The sequence below is a fragment of the Heptranchias perlo genome, chromosome 3 (assembly GCF_035084215.1).
Source record: "Heptranchias perlo isolate sHepPer1 chromosome 3, sHepPer1.hap1, whole genome shotgun sequence".
Taxonomy (NCBI): Eukaryota; Metazoa; Chordata; class Chondrichthyes; order Hexanchiformes; family Hexanchidae; genus Heptranchias; species Heptranchias perlo.
Genome location: NC_090327.1, coordinates 76,101,723 through 76,127,758, shown reverse-complemented (window position 1 = coordinate 76,127,758; position 26,036 = coordinate 76,101,723). Strand labels below are relative to the sequence as shown.

The following is a 26,036-nucleotide window of genomic DNA, read 5'->3' as shown; positions in this document are numbered from 1 at the left end:
CTGTGTTGTTTGGGATTTTGCTCCAGGAGCAGCCATTGGAGGACTGCCCCTTTAAGTAGAGCTCCTTCAGCAGACAGCCTGTGATGCGGGTGCGCAGTCCGCCCGCTGCGCAGCATTCGAACGGCAAACCTGGAAGCCACGTTAAGTGGCTCCAATTGACCAGCGATCGCGTGGGGAGCGGACAGATTTTATTGGGCACGTTGCCCACGCGCCCAATCACCCCCCCACCCCGCCACCCCCGCCCTTGCCATCCCACCTCCCCACTAATATCCTGGCCTAGGTATAACACATAGCAAGTTATTCACTCGGAGTGTCACTTCTGCAAAGAAGTCAAGGAGATTGTACAGACAGGACTGTCCCCTTCTGAATCCATGTTAGCTCCAGTTTACTAGGTTATTGTGATACAAAAGATCCTCCAGTTTACTCTTGATAATCAATTCCAATATTTTACATGGAATTGAAGTCAGATTGATGGGTCTGTGGTTGCCTGTGTCTGTTTTGTCACTGCTTTTGAATTTGGGCACCACGTTTATAATCCACTGGTACCTCCCCAGTGTCCAGTGGCTCCCTCATTATGATTGTTAATGCCTTGCATATCTCCTCTCTAATTTTTCTCAACACTCTAGGATAAATACCATCTATCCCTGGGGATTTATTGGTTTCCAGCCCTTTAAGCTTGTCTAGGACTTCCATGTATATTAAAGCCATTAATTTTGCCTAGGTTTTGTCTGCTTGGGGAGGGCATATTGCTCATACCGTTCCTTGTGAACACAAAGAGGAAGTAATCATTCAAATGTTTACTGTGATATTACGGTGTCAGTCTTGGTTCAGTGATAGCACTCTCACCTCAGGGTCAGAAAACTGCAGGTTCAAGCCCCACTCCAGTAATTGAGTGTATAATCTAGGTTGACACTCCAGTGCAGTAACAAAAGGGAGTACTGAAGTGCAGGAGGTGTCTTTCAGATAATATGTAAAACTGAGGCATTTTTGGGTGGATTTAAAAGATCCCATGGCACTATTTGAAGAAGAACGGGTGAGTTCTCTCAGTATCCTGGCCAATATTTATCCCTCAACCAACATCATTAAAACAGATTATCTAGTCATTTACCTCATTGCTGTTTGTGGGACCTTGCTGTGTACAAATTAGCTACTGCACTTCCCTATACATCAACAGTGACTACATTCCAAAAGTATTTAATTGACTTTGAAGCGCTTTGGGGAATTCTGAGATTGTGAAAGGTGCTATATAAATACACGTTGTTTCTTTCTTTCATGCTCATTCTGTTTCCAGCTGGTTAGCATCTCACTTCTTCCCTGATGACCTTCTTACTGTTGAAGTACTGAAAGAAGTTTCTGTTGTCTTGCCTTTTTCAGCTATGTTTTTCTAGGACTCTATTTGCCCCTGAGGTTATACTTTTAATGTGTTCATGCATGTTCCTATATTCATCCCAGCGAACGCCCTCTCCTTTCTCCCTGCAGAAATTGTAGATGTAATTTTTATTCTTTATTTCACCTTTGATGTGTTTACTGATATATTAGGGTATGTATGTGTCCTGCATACTTGGCATTAATCCTTTAAAGTGTTGCACCTCTCCTCAACTCCTCCCCCAATCAATTTGCTTGAGTTGTTCCTTCATTTCTTTGAAGTTAGCCCTTTTAAATTTAAATACCTGGCTCTTCATCTTTGGAATTTCTGAATCGCAGATCATATTGAATTTAATCATTTTGTTGTCAATGAACCCGGTGCATCTATTTTCTGTATGCTGTTTGGGTCATTTATGAATACTAGGTAAAGATTAGCATTGCTTCTCGTGGCTTCCCTTATGCACTGGGTGAAGATGCGATTGTGCATTAAATTTACCAAATCTGATTGAACCACTGGAGAACATGACTTTATATCCCCTGTCTTTCAATTTTGAAACAATTCTGGTGCATGTGACTTTTAAGGCCCCCTTTTTAATTCTCATATGATTTACCCCAACTTGCATTACCACTACCAGATCCTTTCCTGTCCACTTCAGTATCCCTCCTAAATGTCCTTCAATGTGTACTGCTCAAGCTCCACATAGACAACTCCTGTAGGTATTATTCTTGCGAAACAGATGGCTGTCCACATTCATAAGCAATGATCAATTTTCACGATGGGGCCCCATTTCCATACCGTCAGTGTTTACTATCTATAGGATGCACTGCAGCAACTCGCCAAGGCTTCTTCAGCGGCATCTCCTAAACCCACAACCTTCACCACCTAGAAGAACAAAGAGAAGTAGGTGCATGGGAACACCACCACCTTCAAATACCTCTCTAAGTCACACACCATCCTGACTTGGACATATTTCACTGTTCCAAGTCATCGCTGGGTCAAAATCCTCGAACTCCCAACCTAACGGCATTGTGAGAGTACCTTAATGACACAGACTGCAACAGTTAAAATGAAGTGGAGATGCCGGTGATGGACTGGGGTGGACAAATGTACAGAGTCGTACAACACCAGGTTATAGTCCAACAGCTTTATTTTAAATCATAAGCTTTCGGAGCTTAGCTCCTTCGTCAGCTCACCTGACGAAGGAGCTAAGCTCTGAAAGCTTGTGATTTAAAATAAAGCTGTTGGACTATAACCTGGTGTTGTACGACTCTGTATATTAGTTAAAATGAAGGCCCACTTGTCACCTTCTCAAGGGCAACTAGGGTTGGGAAATAAATTCCGACCTTGCTAGTGACATCTACATCCCGAGAATGAATTAAAAAAAAGGTAATAGAGAGCAGCTCTGGAGTACTCAAAAGAGAAACACAAGTGAGCTTTGCTCAGTGGTAGTCGTCTAGCCTCTGAGTCAGAAGATTGTGCATTCAAGCCCAACTCCAGGACTTAGTCATGTAATATAGATTGACATTAGAGTGCAGTACTGAGGGAGTGCTTCATTATCACAGATGCTGTTCCTTGGATTAAATGTTAAACTGAGGCCTCATCTGCTTGTTTCAACGATCCCATGGCATTGTTTCAAAAAAGAGCAGAAGGTCCTTCTGGTGATCTGGCCAATGTTCATTCTTCAGCCAATGCTACCGAACAACACCTAATGCTAACAAACAACTGGGAGAACCTTCACCACACGGACTGCAGAGGTTCAAGAAGGCGGCTCACCACCATCTTCTCAAGGACAATTAAGGATGGGCAATAAATGCTGGCCTTGCCAGCGACGCCCACATCCCATGAACGAATAAAAAAAAATCAGATTAACTAGTCATTCATCACATTTGCTGTTTTTGGGATCTTGCTGTGCGCAAACCAAAATAATTAATTACCTACTTTAGAATGTCCTGAGCTTGCCATAAAACTGCATTTATTCAATAGAAGGAACACAATGTAGCAGTGGCTGTTATTTAAGACCACTAATCACCATATATTGAGTTCAAATTCCCAAAGGATGTGTGGGGCTCAAACAGAACTGATGAGCAGCAAAGGCTACAGTATCTTTTCTCAGTTAGTGATTATTTGCTGCATAAAGTGTCACCCTTCTCCAGTATCTATTTAGTACTGTGTGTGTGTGGGGGGGAAGATTCCAGTGTTTGACCTCAGAATACCTGTGAAAGGTTAATGGCAGGTTGCCAAGGAGTGGTGGGGGTGGGGGGGAGGATTTGTTTAGCCTCTTCATGACATTAATAATATATGGTGGGAAATTCTTCAAGTTCTGTCACAGCTATCTATTTTTAATTTTATATTTATAGGCCTCCATTTTTAATGGCAATATATCACTGAGATGTTCAAAGCTGTGTCTAAAGACTCTATGTGGTGGGCTGATCAAATTTCAACCAGTGCAGCTGAATGGACAGATTATGTGTCTGACTGTAACTGTACAATAAGAATGACTGGAGGAGACTGAAGCAATGGCAGCTGTGCTGAGTTTCCCCGACAGACCCATGTGTTGTGTGCCACACAGTCACGGGTTAAGATTTCTGCATTTAACTATCATGCCCACGGCCATTAATTTATTATTTTTTTTGTCTGCAACACTCCAAACTGCTGTGGTGGACAATAAAAGAGATTGGCAGCAGGGCTTTTCAGAGCAGACAGGAACTGAACAGACTTGAAAGCAGAGGCTTGTGGACAGATGTAACCCATTGTTACAGGTGTCATTTTGCCTGTATTTTAGTCACTGCTTGTGCACTGTTATTCTCTTATTTATAAGTATGGTTTTAACAAAATAGACTTTCCCATTTGAGGATAAATTTTGCGAGGCTTCAGTCCTGGTACACAGTCTCGGTCGACGGGAATGTGGCTCAGAGGATCAGGTGCAGAGGACTGCGTGACCGATTGGCAGCACTGCTGATTTTCCTGTGATTAATTTTAGTGGGCAGAAAATCAGGAGCGCCACGTGGTTTATTGTGAATAGTTCAGAAGGCAAAAATATGCATTCTGGTTATCTAGAGCAAAAGTTTTTAGGCTGCATGTTGACTGGGAAAGATGAGTCCCTGATGATTGCTGGCGTATCGCCATTGCTGATCTGAGGCTCTTGGCGTTAAGTCCTTCACAACAAAGGTTTGTACTTCTGACTCTGCTGTCTTTCCTTTGAGTATCCTATTAGAAACTGTAACCAGACAGAAAACTTCAGGTGCTCAACAGTAAATTGCAGTGATGACATTGCAAATGTTAATCCTCTTGTATGTGAATGTCATCACACATCAAGGACATGGAGCACCCTGGCAGTCTGTGCCAGCAGACAGCTGCTGCAGGAAACTGTCTGAGAAGAATGAGCCCACACAGAATATTCAAGCAGTATGGGGGCGATTTTGGTGTTGCATGTAAATTGGGCGAGCGGTGTGTGCGGGTGTCCAGCGCAGTCAGCGGGGGACCCGATCCATTTTGGTTCAGGGTCCTTATTATAATGTGGTTGGTGAGTTGCTAGCATGAAATGCACTCCCCTATAGGCAACTCGACGATCTGGAGGGGGGAAATCGGACAGGGGTGGCCGAGTGCAAAGGGCCTGCACCAGCATCTTAAAGGAGGGGAGTAGAAACATCAGGAATGAAAATAAATAGCAGGCAACATTTTTGCAGAACATACAGCGGCAAGTGCATTAAATTTGAATACCTATAAGGCTCAAAAGCCGAAGACTGCCACGAGAATGTGCCCCAAACCTTCATCCAACTCGCTCCTGGGTATTGATTATTCTTTATGTAACTTGCTCCTGGGCATTTATTTTTGTTCATGTAACTCTTGTGTATCTATTTTTCTTTATATTACTCACCCCTGCTTATTGTTTTTATGTAAATCACTTCAGAGTTCCTATTATTTATGTAATGCATACCAACATACAAAAAGGTTGGGAAAAGACTTTCCATTGCAGCAAGCCTCCCACCATCTAGACATGGTGCAGCCACATACATCATCAATCTGACCCCTCCCCACAGTCACGCAATCTCCTGGGTGAGGTAAAATACAAGAAAGAAAAAAAATCCTTTTTATACAACTCACTCCCAGGTGAGATTTCTTTATGTAAGTCACTCCCAGGTTTCTATTGCTGCTTATATAACACATTCTCAGGAATCTATTAAGGTGCATTTACACTATGACTATAGTATTGGTGTACGATTGCAACCTGAGTCTGGAGCCTGGCCTGAACTGACACCACAGCAAAACAAAGGGAGGGTAGTATAGTAAAAATGATGACTGGTCTTCAGATTCTAATGGTGCAGCACTAGTGGGTGTTGCTGTAAGCAGAACAATACGAGACACAACAACAGTAGTGGCATGGCACTTAACTACGTGATAACCCCTGACTGACACCTCATTCGTGCAGGAGCATGCCCTAACTTCAAAAATTTGAGGTATCGAGCCCCCAAGATTAACCATGGCAGAGATTTCCCCACACCACACAGAAATGCAGCATGTACTTTAAACATTGGGCAGCAAAAGAATTTAGAGGCTAAAATTGTCTGTATCAGATAACATCTGCCAACTAACCCACTCGCCCCCAATCTAAAATGCAGTCAAAATAGTCTGCTGACAAACCCCCACACTCTCTCCCACCAGCCTTGCCAGCGATGCCCACACCCCAAGAATGAATAAAAAATTGCTCTCACCCCCTGCCCCATCCCTTCCCTTGTCCGCCTCCTCTCATCTTCCCTCCTCTCCCACCTCCCTTCCGGCATCTTTTCCCCTCTCCCCTCCTAAACTCCTGCCTGTCCTCTTTTCCCCTCTATTCCACCTCTGCTCCCGTCAGCCCTCCTCCGCCCCTTCTTCTCTCCCTTTTCCTCGTCCTTCCCTCCCCTCTTTCTCTGCCCCGTTCCTCCTCTTGTCCCCCAGTCCTCTGTTTCTTAGTTAGGCTCCCCCATCCTACACTCTCCTCTCCCCTTTCTCCTCCTCTCCTTTCATTCGCCCCCCCAACCCTAAATCCACACACCTCCTCTTCTCTTCCCCTCCTATCCTCTCCTGGTCTTCTTTCCTCTCCCTGTCTCACTCCTCCTCTTCTCCGTTCTTCCACTACTCTCCCCATTCCTCCTTTCACTTGTTCTGCCCCTCCTTTTCCTCGTCCCAACTATCCTCTCTTTCTTCCTCCCCTTCTTTCTCCCTTCCCACACTCCTCTCCTCTTTTTCACCCCTCTTCTCACTCATCCCCTGTTCTTCTCCTCTCCTCGCTACCTCTTCCCCTCTTCCCTCATTCTCCTTTTTCCTTTCCACCTCTTCTCCCCCTCTCCTGTCCTCTCTCCTCACCTCACCTCTCGTCCCTTCTCCCAGGTATCTGGTAAGTCACTCTCGGGTATCAATTAGTCTCTATGTAACTCCCAGATATCTATTATTCTCTTTGTAAGTCACTCCCAGGTATCAATCACTAAAGCATTGGAAAGAATCATTTTTTTCATTCTTTGCATTTACTAAATAAAATACCAGGCATTAAAGCTGTATTTAATCAGAAATGACTGACCAAGATGCTTTGAAAGATCATGGTTTATAGCCTACATAGGGAAGCAAAAGCAACAGTCTTTTTGCTGTGGGACAAAAAAATGCTATGTAAAATTTTAATTATAGATTTTTAATCCAATAAGAGTTTTCTTTGGCCTTGACCAGCATAAACACAGGTGTTGAATCAGATGCAGTTATTCTATGTCTGCATTTGGTTTAAGTGATTTATGATGCAAGTTTTACTCCATGCTTTTAAATCTCACTTTATAGCCTTTCACATGTCTCTGCGGTAAGTACTTCCAAACCTATAATCGTTTCTTAGCACGAATGTCATGCAACTTAAACTCATTAATCATAGTCAATGTGAACCAGCAAAAGCATAACACACCCAATCATATTAGAGAATTGGCAACACTGGGACTTCAATGTATTTTGTTTCTTTCACAAACTATATAACATACAACAAGCAGATTTCATTCCTTGCTTGGGTTCTTTATTGTGGTTAGCTCCCATCCAGCGAGGGCTCTGTATTATTTTTGTCCTTTCTTCTCAAATGATCTAAAGTGTCTGCCGGCAGTAATGTATAAAATGTCTGACTAACTGCAATGTATGTTAAGAAAAGCTTCACCAGATTAAACTGAACTGCCAAGAGAATATTTGAAAAGAATCACACCATAGACTTTTTGTGATCTGTACTGACTTATTCAATGTTGCCATATCACCTTGAATTTTTTTTCACCTTAATATTTGAAGACCTAACTTGCCCCTTTCAGTCTCAAAGAACAGCATTCTTTTCATTTCCTTTCATTTTTTTCACTTCACTATAATTTTAAAAATGCAATTCTATTCTGTTTAAATAATACCATCTTGCTTTCTTAAAAGGCGCTGATGTCCTGCCAAAGAAACCTGGATATCATTTTAGCAAGTGTATCAAAGGAATTTCAGGTTAAATCTTCCAGACCCCAGCGAGGGGCAAAAATGTGGAGGGTGGAACTTCTGCCCACCGCTTTAGCTTCCCCATGTTCCATCCCAAATCCCAGGGGCGGAGTTATTTAAATATTCAGGACAGGTGCCCGTCACCTTTAGAGGCATAGCACAGGCACCCACCCTGCTTTGCTGCTGGAAACTCAGAGCAGCACCATGAGAGTGGGAGCCCAAGCCCCAGATTGGATGATGGAAACATTTTTTTTCAATACCACTCTCTAGCCCCCATTTCAACGACAACTTTTTCAGGATTGATTGCCTTTTGCCTTCTCCACTGTAGGTCCCACTTAATGCCCAGAATGGGAATTATGGAAAATAGAAACAAGAGTAGACCATTCAGCCCCTCGAGTCTGTTCCACCATTCAATTAGATCACTGCTGATCTAATCTTTGCTCCATATCCCTTGACACCCTTACCTAACCAGAATTTATCAATCTCAGTCTTGAAAATGTTAATTAACCCAGCATTCACAGCCTTTTGGGGGACAGAGTTCAAGATTTCCACTACCCTTTGTATGAAAAAATGCTGATTTCGTCCTTAGATGGCCTAACTTTAATTATAAGATTGCGCCCCCTTGTTCTGGATTCTCCCACCAGGGGTAATAGTTTCTCTGTATCTACACTTACAAATCCTTTTATCATTTTAAACACCTCAATTAGATTACCCCTCAACCTTCTAAACTCAAGGGAATAGAAGACAAGTTTACGCAACCGATTCTCATAATTTAACTCTGTAAGGTATTATTCTGTGCAGAACTGAACGCAATACTCCAGATGAGATCTGACTAAGGCTCTATACAAGCAGAACTTCCTCCCCTTTGTATTCCAGCCCTTTTGAGATAAAGACCAACATTCCATTAGCCTTTTTGATTAATTTTTGTACCTGTGCTCTAGCTTTTAGTAATTTGAATACCTGGACACCCAAATCCCTTTGCTCCTCCACAGTTTCTAGTCTCTCACCATTAAGAAAATATTCTGATTTGTCTTTCTTGGATCCAAAGTGGATAACCTCACACTTCCCCTCAATGAACTCCATCTGCCACAGTTCTGACCACTCACTTAAGCTGTCTATGTCCCTCTGTAACTTCCTGCTCCCAAACACACAACTTACTCTGCCTCTTAACTTAGGGTCACCTGCAAACTTGGATATATAATTCTCTATTCCATCATCCAAATCATTAATAAATATGGTGAAAAGCTGAGGCCCCAGTACAGGTCCCTGGGGAACACCACTTGTCACATCCCACCAATCAGAGTACATTCTCTTTATTCCTACTCTCTGTCTCCTAACTTCCAACCAATTACCAACCAACAACTTAATTAGGTGTCTTTTCACTTAAAGTTCTCTCTCAAAGCCATGGTTATTTTCAGCAGATGTTGGTCTATCATGGATGGAATTCCCGGGGTAGCTTGGAAACATCTCCAAGCTGTCAGAGCAATATGACTGGGGTGTGCAGAAGAAGCACCTGCCCCTCCTGGATTAGGATTTTAGGAACAATTTTAGAGGGGCAGAAACCTGGTGGATCTGGGTTCCACCCTAAGTTGCGAGCCCTCTGATACCACAACTCAGCTAGAATTTTGCCCCCCTAAGCAACACGGAAGCTCCAAATTGGAGTAGAGTTTTCCTGGCTGTTCTAGAAAGAAGAGTCTGCCCAAAAAAATTCTGGCAAGTTGGGGAGCAATGGACTAATTAACTTCCTTAGGTGTCTTTTCACTTAAAGTTCTCTCTCAAAACCATGATAATTTCACAAAATGATTACAGTTAAGGAAAGCCATTTGGCCTATCTTAATTCATCCATCCAGAGAGATTCTAGAGACCAACACCCCCACCCCGCCCCACACAAACATTGCAACTATTGCCCAAGACCAGTCCACTCCTTAGGGCTCACTCGTGGCTCTTTTCTGCATTGCCTCTAACATTTAAATACCATCCGTATGTCTCAATGACCAGAACTGGACACAATGCTTAACGTGCATTCCGACCAGAGCTCGATATAATTTCCTCTGGTTTGCATTCTACTATCTTGGCTATATAGTTCAATATTCTGTTGGCTTTGTTAATTACTGCTCTTTATTGGTTCGATATGTTGAGTATGATCTAATAAGACTCCTAGGTCTCTTTCGGTTTTGTCCTTGGCTATTTAAACATAATTAATAGGATTTGTATGTCACTTTTTTTCCTACATTTATTTGTATTAAATTTCATACGCCCACATATCCTTTATCCAACTCATTCTGTAATTTCTGACCTGCTTCCACCCTCCGAGTTTGGTATCATCTGCAAATTTGTCCATTTTTCATTTGAGTTTCTGAATCCAACTTATTGCCATAAATTAGAAGCAGTAGTGGTTCAAACACTGACCTCTACAGCACACTACTCAGTACTTCCCCCCACCCTGAAATAATTCCTCTAATGAGTACTCCCTTTAATACTCTACTACGCCAATATATATTTTTTTCTGTTTCACTTAGATGAACTTCCTGAAAAAGACCAGGCCAGCTTGTATGTTTGTATAATATTTAAAGGAGCGTTATCACCTCAACAGGTTGGCTCAGTTCCTGAAACATCCAGTTCTGAACATTCTTCTATAATGGTGTTGGTGTTGGCTGCTGAGGGAATTTTGTGCTGCAACAGATGTTACACCTGCTGCATTGCGATCTTTAGCAAAGTGTTTTGCATTTTATAATTTTATAAATAGAATTTCTTTAGTAACTGATGTGATTGGTACTGTAATTATACTCTTGAAGCATCGCTCTCATCATTGTGCTCTTCCTGCTTTTTTTCTTTTTGTCAATCCTTTAGAGAGTGTCACAAATACAAGAAACACACAGGAATTATTTACCATCTCTGTCCAGGAACTAGAACTACTCTCCACGTTGGAAAAATGTAATTTGAAATATTGAGGTAGAACTTTAAAAAAGTTTATTGTCCTACAATATACCTAATTATTTTATTTTTATTTGCTTGCTTTGGAATACTTACCATGAAAATATAAGATTAGACAGCTCACATCCAATAAATTAAAGAAGGTCTGTAGTTTTAGTGTACTTTATGACAATCACAAAGTTAAGTGCAATTAGGGTAGGCCGTTTGGCCCACCAATCTTATCCATCCATAGAAAACCACAATTCCTCCATCACTGTCAATCTGTCTCTCGAATGACTTCAGAGTTTTTGCTTTCCCTACCTAACCCAGAAGACAATTCCAAATATTGAAGAAGTGCTTCCCGACACCAGTCCTGAGCTTGCCTTTTAACAATTGGTACCTATGTCTCAACATTCTGTAGCCATGGTTTAACTTGAAATAATTCTCAGAATTAACCTTTTCTATGAGGCACGGGGTAGATTTTCAGCTTACCGCCTGGCTGTAAAGCTGGCGTTCTGTAACAGGCAGACGATCTAGAACCTGGAACCTGCAGAGGCAAATGTCCTTGGTCACTGGTGGGTAGGTGTGCCAAGGCTTGCTTATTGGCACATGCAACCAGTGCAGCTTAGCTGCTTGCTCCTCTCACTGGCATGCCTTCCTTCATCTTTTAACCATTATTTACTGTATTTGGGGCATATCAAAACCAACCCTCATCATTAATTTAACCATCACTTGCCTTTGGCCTCCTTAGTTCCCATGAAAGTTGGTATTGGAAGAATTCCTTTTCATGTGCTCTCATTTTTCATCTATTCTTGTTCTGCTGCAGTCCAGAATAACTAGCGCCGTAGTAATGGATTTTGCACATCGAGCTTCCCTCATACCCATTCAAAATGGGCTTTGAAGGCAAAAAAAATACAATCTCAGCACAAAAGCTAGGAAGTTATGTTAGATATTAATTGAAAAAGAAAAATATAAAAAGATACAGGGAATGGTTTTGTGCATGTTATGATCAAATTCTTTCTCATCAATTTCCATGTAAAGAATTTTCTTATGTGAAAGTTTTTTTTCCAGGGTCAACAACGGGGAACTAAAGTATTGCAAGCAGCACATAATAAATCAATCCTGTGACACAAGGACTTTCAGAGAATTGAGCAGAAAATTACTAACTGCTACAGAGAACTGCAGGAGTGTAATACTTTGGGGATAATCCTTTTATAATGGAAGTATTCAGGCGGTTTTTTATAGTTAAACACACTGGTGCTTGTAGGTCATAGAAAGGAATGTAATAAAGTAGGCTATTGTGGATTAGTGCAAAAAACCTGTTTCCAGTCAGTCATTTCAATGCAGAAAAGTATTATCACTTGTTTTACTAGATTACAGCAGATTTTCACCACCTTTCGGATTGATTTATGTTGGTTTCTGAGAACTGGGGACCTCCTAACATAGGCTATGATTTCTGAACTGTTTATTTGTTATTGCAACTGACATTAGGTGATTATCATAGACAGGAAATGCTTATATTGCAACTTCAGATAAGCAGAGATGCAAAATTGACAGTATGGGGCAGATTTTCAAGCCCCTTGCCCGGCAGTAACGGAATAGTTGCAGGCTGAACATGGCCGTGCACCACTTGTCGGCCTGTTCCTACTCCCGGTATGGCTGCCGCCATTTTCATTGGGTCCTTCACACGGGCAACCCTGGCGGCTGTTTCAGGTGGGAGACTGCTTTCAATATGTGCCATCCATGCTCCACCCATTGGTACCAGACATCGAGTGACCTAACTAGCAGTCCTTAAAGAGACTGCTGCAGGTTTTTTAAAGAAGTTTTGTGGGGCCAGGAGGAGCATGAATGGACTATTGGAGCAAAGGAGCAAGTGCAGAAGATTTTGGAGAGGGAAGTGGAACAAAAGAAATTGTGGTTCATGTTGGAAGCAATGATGTGGAAAGAAACAGAATTGAGGTCCTGCAGAGGGAGTTGCAGCAATTAGGAGGGAGATTGAAGAGCAGCATGTGGAAGGTAGTAATCTCGGGATTGCTCCCAGGTGCCAGTCCTAGTCAGGATAGGAATATATTTTCCAGTATAGGAATATAACTTCCACAAACCCCAAGATTTCAGCAGCGAACCCAATGAGACAATCAACGATCCGGAACAGCAGACAGAGGGATCCGCGGTACAGCAACCGAAGAGGAAAGAGTCACACTGGACTCCTCCGGAGGGTCGCTGCCCTCAGCTTGACATGTATGCTCAAGCTGTCAGGAAATGCGTCAATGCCAGATTCATCAGCCGCACTCAGAAGACAGTCCAGAATGTCACCCGAGCACAACGCAACGCCATCAACGCTCTCAAGACCAACTGCAACATCGTCATCAAACCAGTGGACAAAGGAGGAGCCATCGTACAGAACAGAACGGACTATTGCAAAGAAGCATACCGACAACTGGACAACCAGGAACACTACAGATGGTTACCCGCAGATCCGACCAAAGAACACACCCACCAGCTCAACAAACTGATCAAGACCTTCGATCCAGACCTTCAAAACATCCTACGAGCTCTCATCCCACGTACTCCCCGCGTGGGAGACTTCTACTGCCTCCCAAAGATACACAAAGCCAACACACCCGGACGTCCTATCGTATCAGGCAACGGAACCCTGTGTGAGAACCTCTCTGGATACATCGAGGGCTTCCTGAAACCCATCGTACAGGGAACCCCCAGCTTCTGTCGCGACACTACAGACTTCCTACAAAAACTCAATACCCACGGACCAGTTGAACCAGGAACACTTCTCACCACGATGGACGTCTCGGCACTCTACACCAGTATCCCCCACGATGACGGCATCGCTGCGACAGCATCAATACTCAACACCAACAACAGACAATCTCCAGACGCCATCCTACAACTCATCCGCTTCATCCTGGATCACAATGTCTTCACCTTCGATAACCAGTTCTTTACCCAAACACACAGAACAGCCATGGGGACTAAATTCGCACCCCAATACGCCAACATTTTCATGCACAAGTTCGAGCAGGGCTTCTTCACTGCACAGGACCTCCAACCAACACTATACACCAGATACATCGACGACATTTTCTTTCTATGGACCCACGGCGAGGAATCACTAAAGAGACTACATGATAACATCAACAAGTTCCATCCCACCATCAAGCTCACCATGGACTACTCCTCAGAATCAGTTTCTTTCTTGGACACACGAATCTCCATCAAAGACGGGCACCTCAGCACCTCACTCTACCGCAAGCCCACAGACAACCTCACGATGCTCCACTTTTCCAGCTTCCACCCTAACCACGTCAAAGAGGCCATCCCCTATGGACAGGCCCTGCGAATACAAAGGGTCTGCTCAGACGAGGAGGAACGCGATGGACACCTACAGACCCTGAAAGATGCCCTAGTAAGAACGGGATATGACGCTCGACTCATCGATCGACAGTTCCGACGGGCCACAGCGAAAAATCGCATAGACCTCCTCAGAAGACTAACACGGGACGCAACCAACAGAGTACCCTTCGTCGTCCAGTACTTCCCCGGAGCGGAGAAACTACGCCATGTTCTCCGCAGCCTTCAACATGTCATCAATGACGACGAGCACCTCGCTATGGCCATCCCCACACCTCCACTACTCGCCTTTAAACAGCCACCCAACCTCAAAGAGACCATTGTTCGCAGCAAATTACCCAGCTTTCAGGAGAACAGCGTCCACGACACCACACAACACTGCCACGGTAACCTCTGCAAGACATGCCAGATCATCGACACAGATACCACCATCACACGAGAGGACACCACCCACCAGGTGCACGGTTCATACTCCTGTGACTCGGCCAACATTGTCTACCTCATACGTTGCAGGAAAGGATGCCCCAGAGCATGGTACATTGGCGAGACCATGCAGACGCTGCGACAACGGATGAATGGACACCGCGCAACAATCGCCAGACAGGAGGGTTCCCTCCCAGTCGGGGAACACTTCAGCAGTCAAGGACATTCAGCCACCGACCTTCGGGTAAGCGTACTCCAAGGCGGCCTTCGAGACACACGACAACGCAAAATCGTCGAGCAGAAATTGATAGCCAAGTTCCGCAACCATGAGGACGGCCTCAATCGGGATCTTGGGTTCATGTCACGCTACACGTAACCCCACCAGCGAACATATGTTATCTGTTTTTAATATAACGGGTCATTTGCTGTCTTTTCTATGTTTCTGCCTCTCTCTCTCTCTGTTTTTTTTAGTGATTTATATATTCGGTGGCCTTTTAGGTAACACCTCTCCGTCTGCACACTGTGATTGCCGTGGCAACGGGCAGTTGGAAAGACTATCTGTAATCACCAGGCATTGTTCTGTGATTTATAAATGCGAAGGGTTCGAGGATTTCATTTCCACATTCACCTGAGGAAGGAGGAAGCCTCCGAAAGCTTGTGAATTTCAAATAAAATTGTTGGACTATAACTTGGTGTTGTAAAATTGTTTACAATTAGGAATACTAAGGCAAGGGAGTTAAATGTGTGGTTGGAGAAATGGTGTAGGGGAGAAGGGTTCAGATTTCAGGGATAATGGGACCAGTTCTGGGGCAGGAGCGGTCGAGACAGGATGGATGGGCTTCACCTGAACAAGGTTAATGTTCTCACTGGGACAGTAACTAAAGCTGTAGGTGAGAGTTTAAACTAATATGGAAGCAGGAAGAGGGAGCAGAAAGGAAAGCCTGTGGTACAAGGGGTGTAGAAAAGATGAAAGATCAGAAGCAGGGATTAAAACAAGTAAGGTTGCCAGAGATGGGAGGTTTGAGTTGTATACACATGAATGCACAAAATATTGTGAATAAAATTGGTGAGTTGGAGGCATTAATTGTGGAGGGGGGGTTATATAATATATCTAACAGAGATATGGCTTAGGCTAGGGCAGGGCTGAGAGCGGAACATTTCTGGTTACAAAATAGTCAGGACAGATGTAGTAGGATTGATACAGGGCATCGTATAAAAGCTGAATCTATTTGGTTAAAGTTAAGGAATAAGAAAAGAACTGTTACTCGACTGGAACTACAGGGAAACCTGTAAAGTAGGGACACCTAAGGGACTGGCATCAGGTGTCCTTATTTTCAAAATGGTCATTGTATGTGCAGTAAACCGGATGAGCCAAATATCCCGGGATTGGCTGTAGCATCCTTTTTTTCACCCTCACCTGAGATCGTGCCTAATTCTGGAGCCCTGCCAGCGGGATGTGATTTCAGTTTATGATCTGTTCGTTGGGTTTCCCAGTTCATTGCCGTCCCAGGATCCTTTTCCATTGAGGGATGTCCTGATCCTGGGATCTGCTACGTTGGCAGTGTTGCTGTAGGGCCGGAGTGCCTGGGAGATCCCCATTCAAATTGGGGAGGATTAATATCCTTCAGACTCCTGTCCGGGACACCCCTCCATCCGTGCGCTGCAGCTGCTAATGTTTGAAGTGCTGGGGGGTGGGTAGGGGGTTATTAGCAGCTCCTTAGTGCCTGACGTACTGGTGGAGTGAGATGTCTCGGGTTGCCAACTATGGTTGGAGGCATTCCTGGAGGTTTGATGATGTGATGTTCGGACCACATGACATCTGACCAAGTGCGGTCTGATCCAGTGACTCCTGATCACGTGTCACCTGATCACGAGCCTCCATCCCCGATCTCCCCCCCGAGCCCCATTCCCCAGTCTCCCTCTTCCCCCCCCAAACCCCCATTCACCAGTCTCCCTCTTCCCCCCCCAAACCCCCATTCCCCAGTCTCCCTCTCTCCCTGAGCCCCCATTCCAACTGTCCCCCAGTCCCCAGTCTCCATCTCTCCATGAATCCAGACTCCTAAGGCACCCCGATTGCCGACTCCAGAGCTCCCCTCGACTCCCCAGGCCCCCCGATGCCAATTCCCTAGGTCGCTGGATTCCCGAGACCTCTCGATTCCCAACATCCCCGACTCCCAAACCTCGATTGCTCCTGACACCAGCCGGTGGGGGTGGTGTCACCGGGCCGGAGGCGGTAAATTACACAGTGGATCCCAGTGCAATGGGCAGCTGAATGTAAACTGAAGATGAGGTAGAGCAGTGTCCCAAAGTTCATTCATCCTGCACAGGGACAGACTTCAGCGCGACGCGCTTGTGTGAACTGGTGATACAACAAACATCAGCACTCGGGAGAGAAACCATCGATTTCGGGAGACTCCAGCCGAAACCAAGATGGTTGGGAACCCTAGATGTTGCTCGGTGCAGTTCCTGGCTTTTGTGGAATTGGGAGTTGTTTACCCAGCATTCACAAAGGCAGAAAAACCGTTGTATCCATGGGATAGAGCCGTGCAAGCATCCAGTCCCACAGATAGGGCGGTTTCTCTGCCGCTATGGATGCTGGGTAAAGAGATCTCCATTCCACAAAAGTCGTTTCTTTCACCGCTGCTGCCTGGCGCTGACCTGCGTGTCCCGTGTTTTAAGTTGTAAAGGGACTTTGTGCATTGAAGGCTGTCAGTATTTCGTAATTTGTGAGTGTCTATGGTTTCAAGGTGCAGCTTGTAGCTATACAATGCAAGTTATTTGGGACTGTCAATAAGTGTCCGTTTTTTGCAGGTGTTTGTTTTTTGGGGGTGTCCGTTTGTACAGGTTTCACTGAATATTATAGACCCTGAGCAATGCAAATAATATAGAGGAAGAGATATGTGGACAAATTAGAGAAAAAAATCTAGGAACAACAGGATCTAAATAATGGGTGACTTCAATTATCCAAAGGTAGACGGAGGAAAAAATGTGGAAACGGAAAAGAAAGGATGGGGTTTCAACAATGTATCCTGGTCCAATGTAGTCATAGGACCCCGATTTGCATATTAAAAGGGGCCTACCTCCTGAAACAGGCAGGTGCTACGGCCGCCCAGCGAAGAGGGAATGCTGAACCAACAGAAATCATTGGTTAGGCTGCAGCTAGAATATTATGCTCATCTTTGGAAGCCTTACTTTAGGAATGATGTGGAGATGCCGGTGATGGACTGGGGTTGACAATTGTAAACAATTTTACAACACCAAGTTATAGTCCAGCAGAGAGAGTACACAAGAGATTCACCAAGATGATACCAGGGATGAAAGGCTTTATTTGTGAAGAGAGACTCGAGAAACTGGGGCTTTTTTCATTAGAACAGAGAAGGTGAAGAGAAAATCTAAAAGGTGTTCAAAAATATGTGGTCAATAGAGAAAAACTATTCCCGATGGTTGATAGGTCAGTAACTAGAACGCATAAATTTAAGATAATCACCAAAAGGATAAAAGGAAAGGTTAGGAGAATTTATTTTTGCACTAAGGGTTGTTAAGACATAGAATGGCCTATCCAAAACAGTGGTGGAAGCAGAATCTATAATAACTAATGAAAGGTAAGAGAATAAATGAAAAACAAAAATTTAAAAGGGCATGGGAAAGGCCAGGGGAATGGGACTAAATGGATAGCTCTTTCAGAGAGCCTGCACAGGCACGATGGGCTAGATTGCACTTTCTATACCGTAAAATTCTAAGATTCTGATCGGTAACACATACTTGGTGTAAATGCACAAAATGTAATGGTGGCAGGGAAAAACTCTCCATATTCCTGATGATTAGTGGTGTGTACTGATTTGATCCATACTGTTCTGTGTTAAGTGCAACCTTAGCTTCGCTTCTGAAGTTGAAGGATAAAACAAATGAACACTCATTAATAGACTGGTTTAAATAGCATCAATCAAACAAGGTTTGTCAGATATTCTAAGATTTTTTTTTCAATCAAAAGATAAGCATTGTTCAAACAAAGTGTGAAAAGAAACTGAACCAAAAGATTAAGAGAACTTTTTTTTATTCGTTCATGGGATGTGGGCGTTGCTGGCAAGGCCAGCATTTATTGCCCATCCCTAATTGCCCTTGAGAAGGTGGTGGTGAGCTGCCTTCTTGAACTGCTGCAGTCCGTTTGGTGAAGGTTCTCCCACAGTGCTGTTAGGAACGGAGTTCCAGGATTTTGACCCAGTGATGATGAAGGAACGGCGATACATTTCCAAGTCGGGATGGTGTGTGACTTGGAGGGGAACGTGCAGGTGGTGTTGTTCCCATGTGCCTGCGGCCCTTGTCCTTCTAGGTGGTAGAGGTCGTGGGTTTGGGAGGTGCTGACGAAGAAGCCTTGGCGAGTTGCTGCAGTGCATCCTGTGGATGGTACACACTGCAGCCACAGTGCGCCGGTGGTGAAGAGAGTGAATGTTCAGGGTGGTGGATGGGGTGCCAATCAAGCGGGCTGCTTTGTCCTGGATGGTGTCGAGCTTCTTGAGTGTTGTTGGAGCTGCACTCATCCAGGCAAGTGGAGAGTTTTCAATCACACTCCTGACTTGTGCCTTGTAGATGGTGGAAAGGCTTTGTGGAGTCAGGAGGTGAGTCACTCGCCGCAGAATACCCAGCCTCTGACCTGCTCTTGAAGCCACAGTATTTATGTGGCTGGTCCAGTTAAGTTTCTGGTCAATGGTGACCCCCAGGATGTTGATGGTGGGGGATTCGGTGATGGTAATGCTGTTGAATGTCAAGAGGAGGTGGTTAGACTCTCTCTTGTTGGAGATGGTCATTGCCTGGCATTTGTCTGGCGCGAATGTTACTTGCCACTTATCAGCCCAAGCCTGGATGTTGTCCAGGTGTTGCTGCATGTGGGCACGGACTGCTTCATTATTTGAGGGGTTGCGAATGGAACTGAACACTGTGCAATCATCAGCGAACATCCCCATTTCTGACCTTATGATGGAGGGAAGGTTATTGATGAAGCAGCTGAAGATGGTTGGGCCTAGGACACTGCCCTGAGGAACTCCTGCAGCAATGTCCTGGGGCTGAGATGATTGGCCTCCAACAACCACTACCATCTTCCTTTGTGCTAGGTATGACTCCAGCCACTGGAGAGTTTTCCCCCTGATTTCCATTGACTTCAATTTTACTCAGGCTCCTTGGTGCCACACTCGGTCAAATGCTGCCTTAATGTCAAGGGCAGTCACTCTCACCTCACCTCTGGAATTCAGCTCTTTTGTCCATGGCTGTAATGAGGTCTGGAGCAGAGTGGTCCTGGCAGAACTCAAACTGAGCATCGGTGAGCAAGTTATTGGTGAGTAAGTGCCGCTTGGTAGCACTGTCGACGACACCTTCCATCACTTTGCTGATAATTGAGAGTAGGCTGATGGGGCGGTAATTGGCCGGATTGGATTTGTCCTGCTTTTTATGGACAGGACATACCTGGGTAATTTTCCACATTGTCAGGAAGATGCTAGTGTTGTAGCTGTACTGGAACAGCTTGGCTAGAGGCATGGCTAGTTCTGGAGCTCAAGTCTTCAGCACTACAGCCGGGATGTTCCGGGGCCCATAGCCTTTGCTGTATCCAGAGCACTCAGCCATTTCTTGACATCACGTGGAGTGAATCGAATTGGCTGAAGACTGGCTTCAGTGATGGTGGGGATATTGGGAGGAGGCCGAGATGGATCATCCACTCAGCACTTCTGGCTGAAGATGGTTGCAAACACTTCAGCCTTGTCTTTTGCACTCACGTGCTGGACTCTGCCATCATTGAGGATGGGGATGTTTACAGAGCCTCCTCCTCCCATTAGTTGTTTAATTGTCCACCACCATTCACGACTGGATGTGGCAGGACTGCAGAGCTTTGATCTGATCTGTTGGTTGTGAAATCGCTTAGCTCTGTCTATAGCATGTTGCTTCCGCTGTTTATGTAGTCCTGAGTTGTAGCTTCACCAAGTTGGCACCTCATTTTTAGGAACGCTGGTGCTGCTCCTGGCATACTCTTCTACACTCCTCATTGAACCAGGGTTGATCCCCTGGCTTGTTGGCAACTGAATATACCTCTACATATATGTCAACAAAACTGAATTTTGACAGTTTTGAATACTTGAAATAAATGGTCCATTATTTTGGACATAAAGTTCTGACTACTACATGACTTATAACAGTGCATTCAGTTAATTGAATTTACACCACCAAAATATTAAGAACATAAGAAAGAGGAGCAGGAGTAGGCCATACAGCCCTTCACGCCTGCTCCACCAGTCAATAAAATCATGGCTGATCTTCTACTTCAACATCACTTACCCACCTTATCCCCATATCCCTTGATTCCTTTAGCGTCCAAAAATCTATTGATCTCAGTTTTGAATATACTCAATGACTGAGCATCCACAGCCCTCTGAGGTAGAGAATTCTACTGAGTCACAAACCTCTGAGTGAAGAAATTTTTCCTCATCTAAGTCCTATATAGCTGACTCCTTATGCTGAGACTATGACCCCTAGTTCTAGACTCTCCCACAAGGGGAAACAGCCTCTCGGCATCTACCCTGTCAAGCCCTCTCAGAATCTTATACGTTTCAATGAGATCATCTCTCATTCTTCTAAACTCCAGAGAATATAGGCCCATTATATGCAATTTCTCCTCATAGGACAACTCTCTCATCCCAGGAATCAATCTAGTGAATATTCGTTGCACCGCCTCTAAGGCAAGTATATCCTTCCTTAGATAAGGAGACCAAAACTGTACACAGTACCCCAGGTGTGGTCTCACCAAAGCCCTATATAATTGGAGCAAGACTTCCTTACTCTTATACACCAACCCCTTTGCAATAAAGGCTAACATACCATTTGCCTTCCTAATTGCTTGCTGTACCTGCATGTTAACTTTCTGTGATTCATGTACAAGGACACCCAAATCCCTCTGTATACCCTCTGAATTATTCTTTACATCTTCAATTTATGTTTAAATGATAAGCAGCAGACGTGAGCTGAGATCTAAATGTATCTGAACTGAGTCCAGATTGAGTTTTCTGACGGTGAAATAGAAAATTTTTGTAAAACAATTCTTCAATTAGCAACCAGGCTGGTGAAGGAGATGGTGTTGAGTTGACAGAATCAGATTAGGTCTGCTTAATACTCAGAATGTGGGTGACCTGGCAGGAGAAGGACTAGCAGGAAAATTAAAGGGACAGAAAGAAAAAAGAGAACATGTGTGTGTGTGTGTGTGTGTGTTGTATGTAAGTATGTATGTGTCAGTTGAGGGAGGAATGTTGGCTTGGGCACTGGGCGAACTCCCTGCTTTTCTTCGATTAGTGCCACAGAATCTTGATGTCCACCTGAGCTGGCAGACAGCAGGGCCTTGGTTTAACATCTCATCTGCAGCACTCCCACAGTATTGCACTGAAGTATTGGCCTAAATTACATACTCAAGTTTATAGTGGGAAAAACATAGTGCTTTCATGAGGATCATTCTCAAAAGAATACCACAAATGATATATTCAGTGGTGGAATAATTTTTACAGCAAGTCTTCAAAGGTGCTGGCTCTGGTGAGTCACGGCAGTTTTACGTTCAGCTTGCAGCTGGCTGTGCAACATCTGAGCTTTGGGAATTGGTGGCAATAGCACAGTGTAATTGCAGCTATAAGGAAGTTTACAACCTGTCCTTTGTAGTTAATTTCTTTGTGTTAAACAACTTCAAACTTTGACAAATTGGCAAACAATGGGCAATGGCTGTGCGATGCAGTGCAGCTTCAAAGAGGCCAACAAATTGAATTGAACCATTGATGCTGATAGAGACTGACCTGTCTCACCTCATTTCTTACAGTTGGTCGGTCACTTGTTATGTTTTGGATCTTCAATGCTTTAAATTTTGTAAATTTAGTACATTGCCAGTATTAAGCAGTAGACTTACTACCCAGTGTGAAAAAATGATTCATATGATTGAGCTTAGTTGTGCTCATTTACCTGCCCAGGTTGTTCACAGGCTGTCTGGTACTTTGCCTGTTGGCACACTTCTTTTACCCTTTCATATTTAGGTAGGTAATTGGTTTGTTGGGCATCGCCAGTTCCCTCTTCCTTTTTACGAAGCAATTTGCTGGAAAAAAAGAGCAACAAAATTTTCTAGTAAACTGGAAGAATATGTGGAGTGTGAGCATCACTTACTCTAAGAGCACTGCCCAGTTGCAATGGTGCAGTGTGTTTTTAACTGCTTGCTTTCAGATAGTAATGACTGAAGATTTACAAAGGTTATTCAAAAGCCACACTATGCTTGCCTGCAAAGGAACATTTTGACTGCTAGAAATTCTAATATGTACTGTTGATAAAACCGTTCACTGTTATTTTACTCTAACACATAATCCAGGGCAGGAAGGGACTTACTTGTTTCAGATAAAATGAGGAATTAATTAATGCTCACTCCTACTTTCAATAAATTCTACTTCATCCCCTATTGTACTCCATACACTGCGCCTGAGAATCTGCTGCCCTTCCAGTGTGTTTCTGCTGAAATTTTGGCGAGATTAAACTAGAAGGTCCGGATACAGCTGGTTCCGGCCTAATGTTAAAGTTTCTGTGATGGCCTGTTGAAGCTGGAGCCTCCATCTGTCCAAACATGGTACTCTGGGTGTGTGCCGATGTCGGGAGGGGGGGGAGGGGGGGAGGGGAGGGGAGTGCTGATTTTGGTCTCATTACTGCACCATTTTTGACAGGAATGGGTGGTAGCGAGACCAAAATCACTGTCAATATTTACCGGCCTGCTCCCACTGACGGCCAGGCCATTGCGGTTTTGGAACGTGCCTGGAAATAGTTGTCCTACGCACTCGAAACACGTGGGAACCTGTTAATTTATGTAAATCAGGATCCTATGATATACATTGGATCCCGATGCAATTTTACTGCTCCAGCAGGTGATATGCAGTGCGCATGCCCCGCCCAGTGGAACTCAACATAGAACAGCCTAACCAATGGTCCTTGAAGGGATCACTGGAGGCTGCTCCGAAAATGCTCCAGGTAAGTTCTTTTAACAATTTATGTGAGGCCAGGAAGGGCCAGGAATGTTCCTCCTGACCTCACAAAGATGGTCTTGCCCATGGCCGGAACCGCCATAGCCTTCCTTGCGATTGCCTGCCCACCTCCCCCCTGAAATTAAATACTGCTGGCTCGGCTCTGCGGATGAACAGTCTGATTTCCTGCCCCCACTGATCAGTGAGCTGCCCTTATGTGTCCCAAATGCACAGGCAGCTTGCCGAGAATATTTTAATGAGTTCCCGCCATGAAAATGGTTGTGGCCTCGAACAATGTTTATCAAGCAGGTGGGGGGCTGGTTCCGGCCTCTGCCCACCCGATCAATGGGGTCGCACAAAAATTGACCCTGCTGTCTGGGCTCACACAAGAATGGCGGATCCCTGTAGGGCTAAGGCATCCATTGAACTGTAGCCCAGCACGACACACTGCCTTCTGGAGGATAAACTGATGGGGGGAAAATATATACCTTTAAACTGGTGAATTTACTTTATATCTAGATTTAATGCACTATCGCGTTGGTGCAGCAATACTTTCGAACCAATCTGAGAAAGACTGAAGCATAGTTTGTAGAGCTGTAGTTAACTTTCAAAGTAATCTGCTGGAAACACACCAGCTGATTGATGTATATTGCCCAAGTTTCACTAATACAAGCACACAGATGTGAACATTAGTTTTCTGTCAGTAAGATATATGTGTTCCTTCTCCATGTTAATATAATTGGCACAGGTTTCAAGATATAGCCTCCAGTCTTCAGACCGGAAGAGTGTGTTGAATCAGAGAGACTGGAAAAAAAAATCAATATCTATTACGGTGGTGAGACCAAGGCTTAGTGTCATTTTCCTGGAGCACGATTCTAATCAGTGTTCAGCTGTCTTTTAAGATGGCAAATCTCAGTCAGTCTCAGTGGAATATACCAACTTTCAGAAAATCGAGCACTGTTCACAATTAAGCCTCAGGCCTTTAGATGTATACTTCGATTTGTGAAGTTGCTAAAATGTTCATTGACGAGGCAGGAATCTAAAAGTTGCTACACAGGATAAGACTGATGATGGTTTCACGTTTACTGCTGGCTAAGAAAAGGTGATTTCTCACACCTCAGATTACTTTAACCGATATTACTGACTCGAGCTCATAATAATTAAGCAAAAAATTAGGCAAAAGAATAAACAGAATTAGAATAAACAGCAGTTGCACAAAACTACATTGGGGTATACTTAGAGAGTCACTTTTATATTCAATCACAAAGGCCCTGATATTTATGGGGAGGTGGGAAGGGAGCCAGGGGTCGTAGCAACTGGGAAATCCAGAAATGTGGGTAAGGTGGAGGTCCTGCTGAACTTTAACGACAGGACCTCATTTGAATTCTTTATCTCCATTTCCCGGTGGTGGTGGGGGGGGAGATCATGGGTCCGGGGGTTGGGGGGGAGGTTGTGGGTCAGCTTTGGGGGGGGGAGATCGGGGTCCGGGGGGGGGGGGGGGACGCGGGTCCGGGGGGGGGGAGATCCCGGGGGTGTAGAAGAGAATGGATCAGGGGAGATCACGGGTCGGGGGAGATCGTGGGTCGTAGAATCATAGAAAGGTTACAGCACGGACCATCGAGTCCGCGCCAGCTCTATGCAAGAGCAATCCAGCTAGTCCCACTCCCCTGCCCTATCCCCGTAGCCCTAAATTTTCTCTTTCAAGTACTTATCCAGTTCCCTTTTGAAGGCCATGATTGAATCTGCCTCCACCAGCCCCTCGGGCAGTACATTCCGGATCCTAACCACTCGCTATGTAAAAAAGTTTTTTCTCATGTCACCTTTGGTTCTTTTGCCAATCACCTTAAATCTATGTCGTCTAGTTCTTGACCCTTCCGCCAATGGGAACAGTTTCTCTCTATCTATTCTGTCTAGACCCTTCATGATTTTAAATGCCTCTATCAAATCTCCTCTCAATCTTCTCTGTTCCAAGGAGAATAACCCCAGCTTCTCCAGTCCCTCATCTCTGGAATCATTCCAGTGAATCTCTTCTGCACCCTTTCTAAGGCCTTCACATCTTTCCTTAAGTGCGGTGCCCAGAACTGGACACAATACTCCAGTTGTGGCCGAACCAGTGTTTTATAAAGGTTTATCATAATTTCCATGTTTTTGTACTCTATGCCTCTATTTATAAAGCCCAGGATCCCGTGTGCCTTTTTAACCACTTTCTCAACCTGCCCTGCCACCTTCAACGATTTGTGCACAGATATCCCCAGATCTCTCAGGGGGTGAGGGAGATCGTGGGTTGGGGGGAGATTGTGGGTCAGGGTGGCGGGGGGGGGGGGGGGGGGGGTGGGGAGATCACGGGGGTGTAGAAGAGATTGCAGGTCGTGGGGAGATTGTGGGTCGGGGGAAGATCATTGAGGGGGGGGTTTGAAGAGATCGCGGGTCGGAGGGAGACCGTGGGTCAGGGGAGGAAGATCGCGGCAGTCAAGGGTTGTGGG

General features: G+C 44.6%; 1 protein-coding gene across 10 annotated transcripts in view; it reads right to left on the bottom strand.

Moving 5' to 3' along the window:
• The window catches only part of LOC137316085 (extracellular sulfatase Sulf-1-like), a 441,788-nt gene that overhangs the window by 45,220 nt on the left and 370,532 nt on the right, over nt 1–26,036 (bottom strand). For all 10 annotated transcript variants that reach the window (XM_067980325.1, XM_067980324.1, XM_067980323.1 and 7 more), the window contains one exon: nt 22,517–22,646. In XM_067980325.1, coding sequence (XP_067836426.1) covers nt 22,517–22,646 — 130 coding nt within the window. The remainder of the gene's footprint in view (nt 1–22,516; nt 22,647–26,036) is intronic.